This window comes from Micromys minutus (assembly GCF_963924665.1).
Source record: "Micromys minutus genome assembly, chromosome: 3".
NCBI classification, from domain to species: Eukaryota; Metazoa; Chordata; class Mammalia; order Rodentia; family Muridae; genus Micromys; species Micromys minutus.
Genome location: NC_137972.1, coordinates 48187639 through 48207647, shown reverse-complemented (window position 1 = coordinate 48207647; position 20009 = coordinate 48187639). Strand labels below are relative to the sequence as shown.

Genomic DNA, 20009 nt, shown 5'->3' with positions numbered 1-20009 from the left:
CACACACACACACACACACACACACACACACACACACACACATACACATACACATACACCAACATATTAACATGAAGAATAAAGATAAATGGGAAAAAACAAAAACAAACAAAAACCCCCCAGGCAACATGAATGAGACTTAGATTGTAGGTAAAGATTAATTCAATATTCAACGACATATATGAAAGTAAGTCACAAACTGGACTTTAAACTGTCTAGCCATGAACATCAAAACATTAAATTAATTTCTTGGTACTTGTGAATAACGACTGGTATTTCCATTACTGACCCATGGAGTGAATTGGGAAACGTTACCACCCATTCACAAAGACACGTAACATAAACTGCAGACGTACACACATTTCTAAACACGTTTGGAGGTTTCTTTCCTTGTTTCTTTCTCCAGCTCCCCAGCCTGGCTTGCCTGAAGCTTGTTATGCAGACCAGGATGGCCTAGAACTTGCATCCGCCACTCTGTCTCTACTTCCTGAGGGCTGTGATGACATTTGCCACCACACCTGGCGGTATTTGCAAGACTTCTACATTCTCTGTGTTCCTTTCCTTCTTCCTTTATGACATTTGTAGGGAAAGATTTCTCTACACTGAGACACTCATAACTAAACGGGATGCAAATTCTTGCTCCCTTGTTGCCAGCCCTGAGAGTCAGCAAGTCCAGGCAGAAGGCAAAGAGATGAAGAAACCACACACTTACGTGTCATCTATAAACGTTATTCCAAAGTACTCCTTCTCTTTCAGGTTGAAGTGTGACGCCACGAGGTCCAGCAGCTCTCTTGATAAAAGCTTTGGCTGCCAAAACACAAATCTGATTAGCGCCGGTTTGCTCGCCCGTCTCTCCCGTCGCTAGCACCTTCTTCCGCCTTAACCCGCCAAAAGCAGCTTTTGCTTGCTTGTGTGATTTTTAAACAGCCTTCCTCAAGCCATCGGTACCACTAAGTTCTGAGCCCTCCACCTAGGGAAGGAGCTATCAATGAACTTCGGGAATTCTATGGGTCTGGGGGGGAAGGAAGAATGGTTTGGAATCTGCCAGAACGTCCAACTGATGACTGATGTTGGCCCTTCAAGGACATCACAGGACAGCAGCCTGAGAGGTTTCCTTCTCAACCCTGAGCACCACAGCTCATGATGGTCTGAAGTACAGACATCTGCAGTTGGAGGCGACAAAATGAGGCAGAGAAAGACAAGGAAAGGAAGCCAGGAAGAAAGGGAGGAGAAAGACACCGAGACAAGGGGCAGGGACGAATTTTTTTCTTCATGCATGTTTGTACAGCGTGTGCTTCGTGGTGCTTGGAGAGGTCAGAAATGGAGTTATAAATGGCTGTGAATCATCATATGGATGCTGGGAACAGAACCTGAATCTTCTACAAGAGCAACAAGCACTCTGGTCCATGGAGCCTGCTAGCTCCTGTTTTATTAATTTTAATTGCACTGTGGTGCAGTGTATGAGGAGCAAGTCTTAAAAGAGAAAGTAAAGCAGGCTTGGTCTTGAAGAAGTACCTAGGCCAGCCATAGGTGTAGCCTGGCTGCAGGACATCAGCAATTTATTTTGTTTGTTTTTCTCTCATACAGTATATGCCCACCTAAGCCTCCCCTTCTCTCCCCACTCCTTCTGGTCTCCCGGCCAACTTCCTCCCTCCCCCAGATCCACTGTCCCCTCGGTTTCCCTTCAGGAAAGAGCAATGGCAAAGCAGAGTAAGGTACAAGATCCAGTAAGACTAGGCCTAAATTGTCATATCAAGGCTGGGTGAGGCAACCCAGCAAAAGGAACAAGGTCACAGGAACAGGCAAGAGAGCCAGAGACACCTTCTCTCCCAATGTTAAGAGTCCCACAAACCCCCCAAGCTGTATCTGCCACAGCACATCTGCTAGTGCAGACCTATGTGGGCTCCGTGTTTGCTGCTTCAGTTGTGGTGAGCCCCTATGAACCCTGTTTAGTTGATTCTGTGGGCTGTGTTCTCCTGGTATCCTAGATCGCTCTGGAAAGGCTCCTACCATCCTTCCTCCCTTCTCCTACAGGGTCCACAGAACTCTGCCTAATGTTTGGTTATGAGTCTCTGCATTTACTCCTCTCTGATGACAATGAGACCAGGCGCCAATCTATAAGTACAGCGGGGTATTTCAACCATATTTTTAAAAAGTAAAAAACAAACAAACAAAAAAACCTTTTGGTATAGTGTTGTGCAAATATAAAGAAAATTACCAACAAATGAAATAAATAAAATCCAAGTACTGTCACATGTTTTACAAAGGGCTTCCACTCACGTATGTTAAGTAGCTTGACTTAATCAGGATTTTGTCAGGAAGACGAAGCTATAGTAGCTCACTTACAGACCAAGCTTGCTGATCTTAGAGCTGCCTCTTCTCCCTGGGTCACTCTGAAGCACTGAGTTCCAGGCATAGTTAGGCGAACAGCCTGGACACAGGTCCCTACACTCCAAAGAGGGCAGGGAAGGACTACTGGGAATGTGCAACACCTACCTGGACCAGCAGCTCCAGTCTCCTGTCATCCAGCAGGTGAACCTGGCAGTGCCTGCCTTCCGTCATCTGTGGGGACGGAAAAATAAAAAAAGAAAGAAAAATCAAGAGATGGATCAGGCCAGAAATCTGCAGGTGCACCTTATCTATTTATGTGGCATGTCCCAGCGAGTTCACCAGTGGGATACCCAGAACCAGACTTACTATAGACTTGCAAGCCTTGCTATAAACTGCAGGCTGCAGGCTGTGTGAGGCCAAGGACATCGATGAAAGATTTTGTGCCCATCACAAAATCACATTTGCTCAAGACTTTGTTTTGCTTTGTTTGTTTTTCTTTTTTTTTAAATAACTCGATTGTACAGTTTTTGAATGTGAATGTTGGAGAGGAAATATTCTGTGTCCCAATGTCAAAAGATTGGCTATGCTTGGGGACACTCACATGGACTTAAAGTAAGAACAAGATGAAAAGCAAATACTACTTAGTGTATGCAGGGAACAAAAGCAACAACAATACCAGTGCCCACATAGTAGGGCAAGTTCACACCGGGCACAGATCATGCGGAGAGAAGCAGGTCTCTCAGAAACAAGCATGTTTCCTCGAGTCACAGTGACATTTCACAGTCGCAAACACCTTTCATCATACCTGTGCTCTGGTCAACTCCATCCTTATACAGTACGAGGAGGGAAACACAAGATTGAAGTTCAAATGCAAAGGCCTCAACTTTTGAACTCTTTGCCCCCTTTTAATAGATCACCGTTTATAGTTAGCAGGTAAGATGTACAGCTGACAGTTTGACAGATCAATTTTCAATGTGTAATTTTCTTTTTACATTGAAAAGCACAGTGTTGGGAAATGCTGGCTGTAAAGTGGTAAACTCACACTCCAAACCATCTCATCTTTGCTGTCAGCACCACCTTCACCTTCACTTCTGAAATGCACGTTTATGGGTATTTTCTTGTTTTTCAGACACAGCCTTGCTATACGGTCTAGTCTGGCCCCAAACTTGAAAGCTCCTCACTTACACATGCTTGGCTGTGGAATTACAGAGGTGAGCCTCTGTTTCCAGCTTGTCCTTCCTTTCCCCTCTCTTTGTGCGGTGCTGACACTAAACTCAACACATGTTCAACAAATGTTCTAGCAATGAGCAACATCGCTAGCCCCTACTTACACTTTTATACTAAATATCTTTCTTTAATATTGTTATGGTAGGCACTTACCCAAATGAAGTGTGCACTGTTTCTGTTTGTTTGTTTTGCTGAAACCATCCATCCATGTTACATGTAAGTGTGTATGTATATGCACACTCTTATAAACCTTTATGTGTGATGAAGCCATACTCATGGCTTTGTCTCCTGTGCCATCCACTCTGATTATTTCTTGGAAAATTTCCCTCTAGGGCTTTATTTTCCTTACATGTTTTGTGTCATGGGACCATGTCTCCTTCTGAGAGATGCCCAGGCTGTCCCCAGCACTGAGATGAACAGCATCCCAGTTGCTCTGTCTATTTTTGGCCACGAATGTTGAGATTGTTGGGTCACATTTGGGAAGCTTGGACGACATTTTTTTTCCTTTCAGACACTGCACAAACTCAGGCATTTGTAAAACCAGTTTGAAAAACAAACTGAGTTGGAGGTGGTGGTGTGCACCTGTAATTCCCATGCTTGGGAAGTGGAGGCAGGAGGATCACAAAGTCAAGATCAGTCCTGGTCACAAAGCGGATTCAAGGCCAATCTCCTGAGCTACCAGAGCACTTACTTCAAAAGCTCAAAGTGAATAAATAAGTATGAAGAAAGCTGTGTTTGTTGTTACGTGCTTGTTCACCTATAGATGAGGCAGATTGCTGGAGGGCAGGAGTTCAAGACCAGCCTGAGCAACATAGTGACACCCTATCTCAAAAACATGGCCTATTCCATTACTGGATACCACCTGTACATGTGCATTGCTGTGGGTGTTTTATATATGTTATCTCTGAGCTGTGATGGAGCATTCCGTGATTCCTATTATTATCCATATTTAATAGAGGAGGCAAGAGGTGCTCAAGGTGGGAATAAGTAACCTTTTCTCAATGCAAAAAAATTCTGCATTTTCAGTTTTGATTGAATCTTTGCATCTGTGAACTAGCTTGGCAGGTCAGACCATGGGCTGATAGACACATAGTCCACAGAAACCACAGAACTGGGAATAAGAGGTGAGTGGACAAACTTTGCTTAGCTCATGGCCACAGATCACATTCTTGACTAGGCATTACAAAGGTCAAGTACTGCCCTAGGGAGGCTCAGTGAACAGGGTTGTTAGTTCCAGTTGCTGAACCAGCCAGTGCATATTAAGTATGTATTCTCATTAAAGCTTTGCCGAAAGGAGGGCTGGAGCTGCAGCTCAGAGGTGAGAGGGCTTGCCTAGCATGCACACTGCCCTGGGCTTGCTTACAGTGCCACACACACACACACACACACACACACACACAAACACTGGATATGGTGGTACACACCTGTGATCTCAGCATTAGGAAGAGAGCAGCAGGAGAATCAGAAATTCATCCTTGACTCTATAAGGATTTGTTACCAGCCTGGGGGTACTTTAGAACCTGCTTCAACCATCTCCCCCTCTAAGGTCTGCAAACAACAACACAAGAACAATGTCCTTGTTTATATGCTAGAAAACTGACTCTCTAACTGTAGGATAATTTATTCCAAATTACCTGGGAAAGTAGAAAACCAAGTCAAAATTCGAATAAGGTGATTGTGCATAGCTATTTTGACAACATGTGCAAGGCCCTCAGTCACATGTATAGTAGTGAATGCTTGTAATATCAACAGGACTCAGGAGGCTGAAGCAGGAAAATTGCCAGGAGTTCAAGGCCACCAAGGGCTACATAGTAAATTTGAGGTCTTGTATAAAACAAAATGAAACTACATACAAAAAACCCCCAAAACCCCCCAAACCAAAAGAAAATCAACAAAAACAACCAAACAAAACCCCACAACATCAAAACCTAATTACATTAAAGTAAATATACAATTTAACACAATAAAAAAAGAATTCCAATAACAGATAAAAATAGAGGTGACCAAAAAACCCCACTCATTTCTTCATGGTGTAGAGGGTTGTAAAGAAATATGTTGGTTTAAATTGTTGTGCTTTTGTACCCATAAGAACTAACTATATATGTGTCCTACAAAAAGCTGAACACTCACACACACACACACACACACACACACACACACTATAAGTCCATAAGAAAATGCCGTAACTCGTACAATATTTCAAGTTACTAGTTTGCCTTATAATAAAAATATGTTTATTTTTCTCTTTTTTAAATATGTATCCACTGTCTTTCAACTGATGTGCCTTTAATTCCAGCACTGAGGAGGCAGGCAGATCTCTGTGAGTTTGAGGCCAGTGTGGTCTACATATCGAGTTATAGGAAAGCCAGGGCTATGCAGAGACTATGTATGTCTCAAACAAACAAAAACCAAAAAGATCTGCTTGCTATGTGCCAATCTGTTTTGACCTCTCCTCCGACCAACTCACATCCTTTTCTTAATACATAGTTTTATCATACATATATCAGGTGGGCCAAGGGGAAAACTTCAAAACCACCATCCATCTCTAAGGCTTTTTCTGTTTTCATGCTTCTTTTGGTCTGTGTTAACTCACCTCTTTGCATTCCACAAGAGTCCAGAGAGTCTCAGGACAATTCACTTCTGTCCTCTCTGTTAAGCTGACTTGCACTGAATTTTATTCTTCAGATAAGACACACAGGCTGTGTGAGGGATGAGTAGGGTCATGAATCTTTGAAGGATCTGTTCATTTCTGACTCCCATCTTACATTCCCTAAAAAAGGAGCAGACTTCTGTGTCTGACTCTCTCCAGAGGGTCTGGGGGGTCTCATCTCATACATGTTAGGCGTGTGCTTTACCAAGCAAGCCTGCTCTCCAGCCCATACACCGTGGGTTTCTGTAATCATCCAAAACAAATAGTTTACAAAGGCCAGAGTCCAAAATGATGGGCCCACACCATCTGTTTACCATTTCGGATGTGCCATGGAGAGCAAATAGCCCTCGGAAAGATTGACGCTGGGAGAGGAGAGTGGCGGACACTTCCCGGGATGGTGTGGTAAAAGATGATGGGGGTCAGTGGAGGAGGGCAGGGGGAGCCTACGCTCAGAGCATCCTGTTCAATAGTCCCTGATTTCTTCCCCTGCAGGACTGTGCTTCTGAGATGTCATAGGGATGATTTGATTGTCAGTAGGAACAGAAGGGCCTGCCCTTGTCACTTAGAGGCTGAAAAGTGAGAGGTGTATTTCATTCGTCAAAACAACACTTATGAATAGATCGTAGTTGACAACAGAAACTGAGAGAGGCCATAAAACACACATTTCAAGGGAGAGCTTCTTTGACAAGGAAAAGATTTGGGAACATGGGGTTTGATTTTCTCCATGGCAGTATGCGGCAGCATAGGGCAGAATAGAGCCATTGTTGGATATGGATTGTGGTTTCTGGATCAGCCAAGGGTATGACCTGTGGGGAGTCCTGTCAGAGGAGTGAGCAAACCCTGAGCCAGTGACGTTACATGGTACCAAAACAGGGACAGAAAGAAGTACAGATCAAAATTCTCCTGAACACAGGAAAATTGTTCACAGGAATTCACCTGGATCATGAATTTAAAAAAGATTAGTCAATGCCTGTAACTGATGCATGCTTTTGGGTAAGTCTGTGAGGGTGTTTCTAGGGACCATATGGTCACATAAACTCTGCCCCAGCAAATGGAATAATCCTTTGGTTAATTTATGTGATGGATCACTAAGAGGTTCTAAAGGCAGGGAGGAGGCAGCCTGCTTGGAAGAAGGACGTTACTAGTTGAGTATCCTTGGAGGCTGTGGCTTAGCTCACCCCTGTATGTGCCCTTTGCCCTGCCCCCCAACTGCAGCAAGGTGAATAAATTCTCCAGCCCAGCCTTCCACTACCATGATACTCTGTTCAAAGGCATGGGCCATGGGGACCACAGTGGGCTGGGTCCTCCTATAGCAATGAACACTCCAGGCAATCCCTCCTAGATACATACACAGATTGACCTGATAAAAGACAGTTCTTCAACAACTTTGCTCACAGGTGTCTCTAGGTTGGCAGCTAGGACCTGCCCTGTTTTTTTGAAGACTGGTTAACCAGGCAAACTTTTCTATAATCTATACACACTCATTTTGGAGATGCTCAACTGCAGGGTAAATTATTAACAAGCCAGTTAAAAGGCACATGACAGGGAAATTGTGCAGAGCTGACAAAATAAGGAAAACAAAGGAAGTAAATAAAGGAAGAGAAAGGCCATGGGTTCCTGCATGCCTTCAGTCTGCATAGAGTTTAATAGCAACTCTAACAGCATGGCTCCCAGGAACCCTCTGTTATCCAGGCGTTACCACACATTCAACCCTGTGATGTCTCTGAGGCAAGTACTCTTCATAGTTCAGCATCATTAGAGAAACCAAAGGCAAACAAGATTCATAAACAATGGAACAAGAGCTCAGCAGAGAACCCCCAGCTCTTCACCACACAGCAATGCACACAGTCCTGACTCCAGTGCACACTGACCAACATGGAAAAGCCTTCCTGTGAAGTTCATTCTGAATAGACCACAGGCAGAACTGGACAGATTCACCCAAAGCCACACAAGTCACTAAACCTAGACCTGGGAAAGAGACTCTGAATTCTGGCTTCTGAGTCAAAGCATAATTGAGGTATTTAAAATTATTCAGTTTAAACAAAAGCCATCTAATTAAAATGGATGTTATCTCAACAGATCAGTTAATATGTACATATTTATAACCATAAATTATGTAATATTGTATATAAATATAAATAATGTTATATACATTACACACTCACAAACAAAAAGAAGTTTCCAAGCCAGGCATGTCTCACTTATTTTAAAGCATGACTAAAAAATACTTGATTTTCTAATTTAAATCACGGCTGTGTTTAAGAAGTATGTATGAGGACTTTCTTAATTAGATGTCCAAATCTAGAATCACTTTTGAGTCCCACAGGGACCATGGGAATAGTTTCCGAATTTACCTCTAGTGGTCATTGGTCAATGATAGCTAGTAGTTGTAATATCTCAAATAAAATCCCACAAGGTATGTATCCAAATGTGATCTCTTGGGAGACCTCTCTGCAGCCACTGCCCAGATGATTCACCTTCCCCCACCTCTTGTCCATCTAACTCCAGATATCCGGAGGTTAGAATGGTGCATGCTGGGTTAGAACTCCTACCTCAGACCTTGCGTTTACTTCTCAGCTGATAAGAGCGGGTCCTCATCTTGCAAGTTCTGGTAGCTGGTGGAAATGCTTTGTCAGTGGTCATGGGGGTAGGTCTACAGGGAGGCGAGAATCTGCTACAGCCTTGGTTTCTACTGCCAGCACCCAGATGTGGCAGCGCACAGGGAACACTCACCACCTGGCTCCAGCCCCAGCCTTTCTATCTGACCTAAGAGATGTGAAGAGAGCTGGGCGGGAAGGAATCGAAAGGCAATCCCACACAGGGCAGAAGGGACCTACTCAGAATATCTGGGGTCAGGCTAAAAAGTATTTTTAAAAAAAGTATTTCAAAGGAAACAACTATTGAAAAAGAGCAAACTCCTGGCCGCCTTTGGTTTTGTTTTAGCTGATGTTAGGAACACGGAAACACTTGGTAAGGAAGTAGCAAGCTTCGTATTTCCCCTTCCCTCTTCTGGTTCCCTACTGGCTGTTCCTGAGACTCAGCAGAAAAGACCTTGCCTCATAAAGATGGCTTCTCGTGGTTTTGGGTGGTATGAGCCAGGCAAGGGCAAAACTGCTTTCTGGCTGAGGACAGCGTCAGCTCTTTGACCAGGCTCATGGTTCCCATGCAGCTGGGCAACAGTCCTATTGCTGTGACATGGCCTTGGGAGTGGTACCTTCTAAATGTGAACTGGTCCTCTCTACTTTCTATACAACACACCCAGAAACTAACTTCACTTGTGCTGAAAAGAACAGGTCTGTGATGGCTAATATTGACAACAGGCTTTACTTCACAATTCTCTAGGCATGTGAGGGAGTGTAAATGAGTTAATGGGTTGGGAGACTCGTCTTAAATGTTGGTGATACTGAGACCCTCAACTGAATCAGAAGGAAGGGAGCTGAGCACCAGCCTTCCTTCCCCTCCCGCTTCTCTTTTCTGACTGACCAACCAGCCTTCCTCCCCCTCTCCATTCTTCTGACTGTGGATATAATGTCTCATTTCTGACTATAGATACAATGTCTCATTTCTGACTATGGATACAATGTTTCATTTCTGACTATGGATACAATGTCTCATTTCTGACTATAGATACAATGTCTCATTTCTGACTATGGATACAATATGACCAGCAGCCTCAAGCTCTGTCTGCCTCGATTTCTGGCTATGGCAGATTGAGATGTGAGCCAAAATCATGACTTCCTTCTGTTAGTTGAGTCTGTCACACTGACAAGAAGAAATGCTAACCTGGGCTCATCCCTTCTACTTTTCCCTGTGTCTCAGGTCTCACCTCTATCTCAGCACATCCACACTGGCCCCCTTCTCTTCCTTCATATCAAACCTTGGTCCTATCTTGGGGTGTCACATTTGCTGTTCTCTCTGGATGGAATGACCCGCCCTCTATCTAGTCAACTCTTAGGTCCCTTCATGTCTTTCAGATCTGAGATCAGATATCTGTTGCCTTCTCTGGATTCCTTCCCTGCTTCATCTAATTCAGAGCCTCCTCTACTCCATTGTGCTGTTCTGTGTCGCTAAGATTTACAGTTTCTCACTCAGATGTATCTGTCTGCCTGTCTCCTACCACCAGATCTTAACTTTCACAAGATGGGAGACCTTGACTGTGTCATCCCTTATTTCTCCTCTAGGGCTTCAATCTAAAAAAACAGGGTCTCCAAAAAGTATCTGAGTTAAGGCTGGGAGTAACATGCTTCTGAGAAATCCATGCAAGTCTGAAGTCTTTAATAAGGATCCCCAGGCCCCCTGTACAGCTGCATGGAATAGAACATACATGTATGATCCTACAGTTCCTACGGAGAGATGGACTGTGAAGTCAGAATACATGAGAACGTGTTGGCTAGTCTGGCATATGAAGTAGTGAGAAAAATGAGACTCTGCTTTAAAACCAAGCAGAAGGTGAGGACAGATACTCAAGGTTGTCCTTTGACCTCCATTGTGTGTCATGGCACCTGCACAGGTCTGTCTATTGAATGAATTGAACCTAGATGCTAACACACATTCATAAACATTTACTTACACCAGTTGTTCTCAATGTCTCTAATGCTGTGACCTCTTAATACAGTGCCTCATCTTGTGGTACCTCCCCAACCATAAAATTATTTTCATTGGTATTTCATAACTGCAATCTTGCTACTGTCATGGATGGAAATGTAAATATCTGTATTTTTTGGTGGTCTTAGGTAACCCCCGGCCCCAGGTTGAGAACTGCTGATTTATACTGACTGAGCATGATCTAAAGACAGGCTGTCCTGTCTAAAGACAAGCAACTCCCAAGCGGTAGCCCATAAAACCCAACACACCAGGAAACAAGTTTTCCAACCGGAGAGCTATTAAACTCCTCATCAGATGAGAGTCTGGAGTGAGAAGGGGCTGGGGGTGGGGATCTAGGCCAGTCTTACTTTGAGACCCATTGAATGGATGGAGTTTTATATTTCACCCGGATGATGTCAATCCCAGCAGAACAGGGCTCTTTTATATCATCTCAGGGTGGTGACTGAGCGTGAGCTATTGACACCCTCGTCCAGAGAATGGCCTGCACTGACACAGATGTCTCCAGAAAAGTCAGCTGTGATTTCTCCCTTACTTCTCTCAAGACAGAGTCTGTCTTCCCAGCGTGCAACTGCACCATCTATGAAGCACCGACTTAGTGGCACACACTGGCATGCTCCTGCTGCATGTTGCTAACAAGCCCTCAAAGTAGGACCCATTGCTACTCCAATTAGGCAGAGGGCAAAGCGGAGCCCTGGAGGGGCTGGTGGTCCCACTGCTGTGATGTGGGGCGGGCCTCACAGGTCCCTGGCAGACCGCTTGGGAGTGGTTATGGTAAAAGAGACAGAGGTGAAGGAAGAGAGTTAGGTAAAAAAGTAAAAAAAGAAAGTGGGTAGATGAGGGAGAAATAAAAAAGAATGTGAGAATTCAGTTTGCTAAAGATGAAGTTGGATGACAAGTGTGGTGGTGTGTGTGTGTATTCCCAACAATTAAGGAGTCCGAGGCCGAAGTTCAAGGACAGCCTTGGCTAAATGCGACCTCTTGTCAGAGCGAACAAAAAAAGGAAGGGAGGAGACTGAGCCGCTGAATCACTGTCTTAAGAAAATGTAACAAGAAGGAATGGCCAGGCTGGATAGCTCCTGAAATCATTGCCTGAATTTACTAGATGGAATTTATATACTGAGCGATCAGCTTCTCTGATGGTTCGTGGTGCCTGATGAGAAGTTGTGTGGCCTCCTGGGCCCGAGTCCACATTAGCTTGGCTTGGAATTGAGTCCAATACACAATGCCAGTCAAGCATTCATGTTTAACCACGTGCTCACACCACTGTCAGTACAAATAGGACCATTCAATGATTCCATGAGGGCACTGCACAAGGAGCTTGTCCTAGCATTCGGAGCCTCAAGACCATGGTCACTGCAGCAGCAGAATCTTTGGTGTCTTTTGTGATGTGGAGCCACCAACAACTACTGTGACACTAAACACATCTTCAAGTGTTGCTAAATGACCACTCCTGGATAGAGTTGTTTCTTTGGAGAAGAACTGCTTTAGAGACAAGGAGAGAAACTCTGAGCAATTAAACCAGTAAGAAGTTTGCAGTTCATGGGAAGGGCTTAAGGCTCAGCAGGTCAAAGGGATTGTTACCAAGTCTGATCCCTAAGTTTGATCCTGGAAACTCACTAGCTAGATAGAGAGACCAGACCTAAGTTGTCTTCTGACTTCCACAGATGTGCCCTGGTGCATGTGTAACTACCTACCGACTTACCTACCCACATAAACAAACGAACAGACAAACAAATGCAAAAAGAAAAATAAGACAGGCTTGAGGACTTGAAATCAAGCTGGTCAGTGACCTGAAGCCCAGAGCTCTGCCCCGGCTCAATCTCTCTTTACCCAGGAGGCACGAGAAAGGAGGCTGTGGATGGAGAGAGTCTCCTTGTTCATTGTTATCAACAAGTGTCCGCCAGCGAGGACTGAAAGGCTAACCTCTTTTTTGGGCATTAGCATTCAATTGCAAGCTCCTTTCTGCGTGGGGGAGGTTTGGAAAGGAAAGCCCACAAGGAGGGCTGGGAGTTTGGATTCTAGATTCTGGATTGTGTACATAGCTGTTTTGTTGCTGTTGTTGTTTGTGTTGTGTTGTTCATGGTAGAGAGCTTGTGGGCTAGCTAGCCTGAGATCCTGCTTCAGAAGCTAATTGGCAGACAGAGCAAAAAAGACACAGCTTCAGCAACTCTCAAAAGTTGTCCTCTGACCCCCATACACATACCCTTTCACTTACCCACACACACACATTACACCACACACACACACATCACACCACACACACCACACACACATACACACACACATCATACCACACACACCACATCACACCACAAACACACACAACACATCACACCACACACATTACACCACATACACCACACATGCACACACGCACACACACATCACATTACACACACCACATCATACCACACACACCACAAACACACACATATCACGTCACACCACACACCACAAACACACACACACACACACATACATACACATCACACCACACACACCACAAACACACACACACACACACACACACATCACACCACACACATACACACACAGAATTAAAAAAATAATAAATTTCTCCTGGCAGTAAAACATTCACACACACACACACACACACACACACACACACACACACACACACACAACTATTTATATTGTGGTTCGAGGCAGGGCCCTATTCTTCAGCTTAGGCTGGCCTGGAGTTAGCTCAGGCTTTGGGGTTCTGAGTGCTGGGATTTCAGGTGTGTGCCACTGTGCCTGGTTTCTTGTAAGTCTTTGCTGTGCTCTTTGTCATTGGGAATTAAAGCCAGAGTGCTGCTCACGCTAAGCACATACTCCACCCCACAGACTTCCAGCCTTTCCTGTTTAGATCTGTCCCTCTTGCATTCAAGCCAAGCCATACAAAGTGGAGGATAGCGGCCTTTACTCTAGTGCAAGGGGTTCCCTGGCCAGCAGACGTGACTCGGTAACTGTACTGTTAATCTTAAATGCTCAGATTGCTTAGATAGCTTTTTCTACCCTTCTGTTTCTTCCCCCAAATGTTTCTTTTGGAATATTAAGATGTCAAACAGGCTTATTCAAGTTGAAAATCAACCTATTAGTCAAACCCAGGAGAGGGCAGCAATCCAATATCTGGGTTTAATTCATTTCTTATTTCTCTGTCAAAATCAATAAACTAACTCAAAATCACTGTTCAGGGATGAGGAAAAAGCTCATCAGTGGAGCATTTGCTGAGAAAGCGTAAGGCACTGAGCTTCTCCGCCAGTACTGCAAACACACCATTTAAAGTGGCCCTGTGTCTGAAGTCAGCGAAGGCTGCTGTCCATCTCTTGCTGTTTGTATGATTGTGACCAGACAGTTCACAGTTGAACTCCTTAATGCTCAGATACACATACAAAAAGAAATTAACGTGTGCAGGCAGATTATTTATACTAAATGTGTTAATTTACATACCTACTTAATATGTATTTAGTGTTTCTATTTATTCTTTGAGAAAGTCACAACAAATTTTGAACATATTCTTTCCCTTCTCCCAGGTCCTCCCTTTTAAAATGTTTTTAAGGTGGAGTGTTTGTTATGCGTGGTACCGGCTTTCACAAGGTCACTTTCGTGCAAGTATACGATGTTCTCTGAGCACACTGCCCTCTCCCACTTCCTCCCCTACTCACCACCTTACCCACTTGGGTCCCTAGACTGTTCCAGTTTCACTTTTGGGCCACATAGACATGCATAGTTTTACAACCTGCTTCGTTGGATGTGTGTCTGCACATTCACACCTGTGTGGACATGGGTCTATGTGCCCATGTGTGTAAGCAGAGGGAGGACAAGGGCTAAGCATGGTTCTTCAGATGCTGTCCACCTTGGTTTTGTTGAAACAAAGTCTCTCACTGTCCTGGAGTATCCAGGTTAGGTTAGGCTTCAGGACCAGCAAGTCCCAAGGTTCTGCCCAGTTCTGTCTCCCTAGCCCTGGGATCACAAGTAGAGGTTGCCATACATGTCTTAGTGTGGCTTGCTGTTGTTTTGTTTGGGACAGGGTTTCTCTGTGTAGCCCTTTAGCTCTCTGTGTAGACCAGACTGGCCTTGAACTCACAGAGAACTACCGGTCTCTGTTTCTATACTACAGTGCTGGCATTAAAGGTGTGTGCTCCCATCTCACAACCACCCCATGGTGGGTTTCAACTTTCTCTGAGAGACTGAGCCAACTTGACAAGGGGCTCACCAGATGACAAGAAAGGGTGAAGGCTGGGGCTGTAACTTCACAGATGAAAGTACAGCGGGAGCCATCTTCTCCCTGGAAAAGGCCTGAAGGGGCTTCTGCAACCAGTTCTTCCTCGCAGGCCCAGAGGACACTGTCAAGGGTTCATGGCCACAGAGTCACTCAGGTCATTTCTGCCGTTCCTCTTTCTTGAAAACCAGTGGTTAGGCTGTATTTTTAGACATTGTGGCTCAGTATCAATGAGTCCAAGAAAAAAAAGTAAAGGAAGAGGGAGAGAGAAGAAAAAGGCAAAAATATTGGAAACAGGAAAAGTCACAAATGCATAACCAAGGGGTAACCAAGGCGTAACCAAGGGGTAACCAAGGCGTAACCAAGGGGTAACCAAGGCGTAACCAAGGGGTAACCAAGGCGTAACCAAGGCGTAACCAAGGGGTAACCAAGGCATGCTCTGGCAGGTCCACAGCACAGGCTAGCTGCCTCCACATTGGAGTTGAAGAAAGTGGAAATTCTGGTGTTGGGGTTATGTGAGGAGCAGACAGCCTGCGGTCTGGAAACTTTTAGTTCTGCCAGCTGTTTTCTCTTTTTTGGAGAAAAACAGCCAGTAGGGAGAGGCAGGGGCAGAGCGTCTTTCAAAAATTTAAAATGTAATCACATGGGCTGTCCAGGGAAGGGCTTTTCCAGATGAATGGCCGTACTTGTGATGTACAGACGCTGTAGTCCTGCTTAGTGCCCGTATTATAACAAGCACAGCAAACCTGACTCTGAGCCACCGCAGGGCAAACAGATCGCACACGTCACACAGAAACACAAATAAACCACAGAGGACCCAAAACCCCCTCACCCTCATTCTGAGCACAGGTTTCATGGTTACTCTGTCTCTGTTCCTGAACTCTATTCAAACACACTCCAATTGGTGTCTGTCAATCTCTCTGCTCTTTGTGATCCATGAGCAAACACAGGTGAAAGAAGTCCTCAGGGGACTCACAATTAGTAAAGAACAAACTGTGTTAGAGCCAGCGCCCCGGTCTGTCTCTTGTTCGTTAATAGAAAATATGCTGGGTCGATGGATTTAGAAAAGTTTACCAAATTGGGAAAAAACGTTAAGTTCATTTGGGCTTTTAGAAAAATAATCTTTCCTCCCTGCCTCATTTCTTTCTTTTCTGCTTGTGTGTTTATACTAGAGATGGAACCCAGGACTTTTTGCTCACCAGGCAAGTGCCCCCCCCCAGATCACTGTTGCCCCAGCCCAGAGAAATGTGAACCTCAAGACCCAGGCTCATAACATCCCAGAAGAAACATCCCTCTTGCTCTAGAAGCTACCAACACGCAGGCATGAGCATGTCTTGTTGCTATGTAGGCTCTGTTTTTAAGTGGGTTTTGGGAGTCCCTTTGAAGTTTCAGCATGGAATTAAATGTTAGTGAAATGAAACAGAATAAAAGCTGGAAGACCACAGTTGGGAGAAGACAGGGCTGTGAAAAGAAGAATGACCTACCGCGCTCCCAATAAACAAACAAATAAAATAAAACAAAATTATCAAGCAGCCAGCGAAGGATGAGGAGAAGGAATCCTTTCTGATAGGCTGTGTGATGGGACCAGTCACAGCAGTGCCTGGGAACCCACTGACTGTCCCCATGTTGGCCTTTAGACACAAACAGTAGTAAGATTTAAAGCGCACGTCTAAGGTACTTTAAGTACATACACAGGAGCAGTGGAATGCTCAGCATAAGGGAAAGGCATCTGGAATACCTTACTAACCTGTCACCTGAAATCCACAGCCCCTGTACCACTGAGGGCCTCCATGTTCACTGAACTCGGAGGGGAGCGACAGACTACGGTTCAACTCTTCTCCACCTGGTAATATCTCCATCACAAAGACTGGCAAATGCCACAAGTCAGTGTCCCTGTCCCAGACAGCAGGCTGTGGAACCTCGGCCAGCACAGCTCAGACTAATAGCATGTGGTATACTTGAGGACACTAACGGGTCACCTCCATCTTCAGGATGTTCTGGCCACTGATGAGACCACGTGATAGCGGTTAAATACCAGAAACTCAGATGTACACAGCCATGTCTAAGTCACAGCTTACTAAAATTCAACGTTCGAAGGGTTCAAAATAATAAAATCTTTCAAACAGTGGTAATCACACCTGCCATCAGGGTAGCCATGTGCTGAACACAGAGCTTGGTAAGCACAGGTCATCACAACAGCACAAATGTGTCTTGTTGCATTTGTGGGTAGGCTCGCTTCTAAGCTTCTGATGCAGGAGAGTCCACTCCCAGGTCAAATGCTCGGTCATTTATACAAGTTCTGTGAGGAAAAACTGTCTTTCATTCACTGGCTTTTTGAGCTTTTTAAATGGTACCCAGTTCACTGTAGGCGCCAGGAAACATGTGCACTATACACTAATGAATGAATGAATGAATGAATGAATGAATGAATGAAGAATAAACCCATTTCCATCTCTGGCTTCTGGCCTGAGACTTTACCCCCTTCTACAGTACAAGTGATTCAGTGCTTCCTTTGCCTGTTGCTTTGAATTTTTTTTTTTTTTTTGGTAGGTTGGTAGAATTCTTTCCTAACAGCCACAAAAGCCTAGGTTTGGTGCCCCTGGCAGCAGATAAACCAGATGTGGCCCCACATGCTTATCACCCCAGGTAGGTAGGAAGACTGGGAATTTAAGGCCATCCTTGGCTACACAGGGAATTTGAAACCAGCCTTGGCTACAAGAGACCTTGTCTCAAAACCAACCAAACAACCCCCAAACAACAACAACAACAACAAAAACCCCACAAACAAACAAACAAACAAACAAAACTCTAAAAAAATTCTTGAATGTATTTGTGAGATTCCTTAGCAATGGAACTGACATATTCCAAACAGCTGTGCTGCCACTGTTTCTCAGGTTCTTCTCCCTAGTAGCCAAGGCAGCTGTGACCTGATGGCCTGCTACAAGACAGTCAGGATTTCTCCCTGAGCAGCAAAACAGAGCACGTGTCATTCTCACTAGCACTGCTGTCCAGTCTAGTCGGCAAGTTTCTTCCCACTTCTGTTCTCTCTGAGTCTCACTTCCCTCCCTTGGAAGGGCTGCATCTTGGAAGAGGAAATCTCACCTAACACATAGGCTGTATCCAGGGAACAAAATATTTTCCCCTGTGGCCTGCATGGGCCACGATCTGTCACTTGTTCTCCTGGTGTGGCTTTCCAAAGTAGGAGGCACAGGGCGTGGCCACGGGGCTGGGGTGGCTGTGGTCACTTCCATACTTCTGGGAATCAGGCAGCACATTAGGCAAGGTCTCTGCAGTTACTCTGTCCTGTAATTCAGAGTTCTGATTACAGTCTGGCCAGGTAAAACCATAAGCTGGAGGTTGCTTTAACCATTTAGCAGTTTAGGACAGGTTAAGCAGGAAGAGGAGCCATACAGGTCTGAGAGGTCTGATTCTGGTCTACGGCAACCTGGTTGGCAATGTTAGGTACGTCATACCCCACTCTAAGGAACTGCTGTAAAATAGATAAACCTTTGCTTAATGTGCTGGTTCTCAATTTGTGGGTTGTGGCCCCCTTAGGCGTCAAAATGACCCTTTCACTGGGGTCACATATCAGATACTTTCATTATGATCCGTAACAGAAGCAAAATTGCAGGTATGAAGTGTCAATGAAAATAATCTCATGGTTGTGGCTCACCACAACATGGGGACTGCATTAAAGGTCGTAGCATTAGAGGGCTGAGAACCACTGGCTTAGTGCATTGTATGGATTCCCTAGGCAGCAGCTGAAGTAGCTAGTGTGGTATGTTCCTGTGGTCACAACAAAACAGCTGGAAGTTCGAAGCCAGCCTATTCTGCACTGTGGTGTCCAGGGCAGCTAGAACCACACAGTGACACCTTGCTTCAAAGTCTCAACAAAGAACGAGGGTACAGAGCACAGGCCTGGGGTTAAGTCCAGCTTTATGTTCTATAGTACCCACGTGATCCTAAAACTCCTCTCCTCCCTTCGGGTAATACGCCATTTTCCACCAGCTATGAATCCTTTTAGAATAGACCATTGGCTGGGTGAGGGTTGGGCTATTTCTTGGCCCCCGAGCCCCAGGAAAAAAGGAGCAAATAGCTTTCTGATGTAACCTTCTAAAGCTACCCACCCATCCCTTTATACCACCTCTTCCTTCTCCTTCTAGAGACAGGGTCTCGATATGTAGCTCTGGTTGCCTGGGACTTGCTATATAGACTGAACTGACCTCTAATTCACAGAGATTCACTGCCTCTGTCTCCTGAGTGTTGGTATTGAACTCATGGGACACTGATCCTGGTTCCTGTTTTCTTTTTGAAGACAGAATCTCATATGTAGCCCAGGCTGGCCTTGAAATCACTATAACTTTTAATTTTTCCTGTCACTCTCTCCCAAATGTTGGGTTATAGGCATGTGCCACCAGACCCTGTGTTCGGTTTGTTTTGGTTTACTTTTCATTTTGAGATAAGATCCCAAGGTGTAATCTGAGTCAAAATACTGTTGCCATGGTTTTATCTTTTGAACTTCATTGAGTCACAATTCCACTTTGCAAGTGAGTTCACTTTGATATGACTTCCCTTTCTGGATCTACAGCAAGACTGTGTCAGGACTCCTGGCTCTGGGATGGATGGGGTGGGGGTGGGACACTCTTTCTACAGATGGCAGTCTTACTATAAGACTCTCTAAAGAGTAGTTAAAGCTAACTAAAACATAAGCCAGCTCTGCTATGCAATAGTTTTCCACATATTGAAACTATATTTCTTTACCATAAAAATATTGGAAATAAATTAAAATACCACACACTAAAATTAACCAGACTCAAAGACTATACAACTTAAATGAACTCATCTCCAGTTAGAATTACCATTCAAAACAGAAGCTGTGAAGCCTTGCATTGAATTTGACATGTTCAGTATTGAATAGATTTCATGTACTTGCCCACCACAAAACTGAAACAATCTGTGATAGAGATAGAC

The 20009-nt window shown here is 44.6% G+C and overlaps 1 protein-coding gene across 3 annotated transcripts in view; it reads right to left on the bottom strand.

Annotated features, from left to right (window-relative positions):
* The window catches only part of FRMD4B (FERM domain containing 4B), a 221295-nt gene that overhangs the window by 118012 nt on the left and 83274 nt on the right, over positions 1–20009 (bottom strand). For all 3 annotated transcript variants that reach the window (XM_080913704.1, XM_080913703.1, XM_080913705.1), the window contains exons 2-3: positions 2497–2562; positions 713–807 (exon numbers count right to left, since the gene is read on the bottom strand). In XM_080913704.1, coding sequence (XP_080769830.1) covers positions 713–807; positions 2497–2562 — 161 coding nt within the window. The remainder of the gene's footprint in view (positions 1–712; positions 808–2496; positions 2563–20009) is intronic.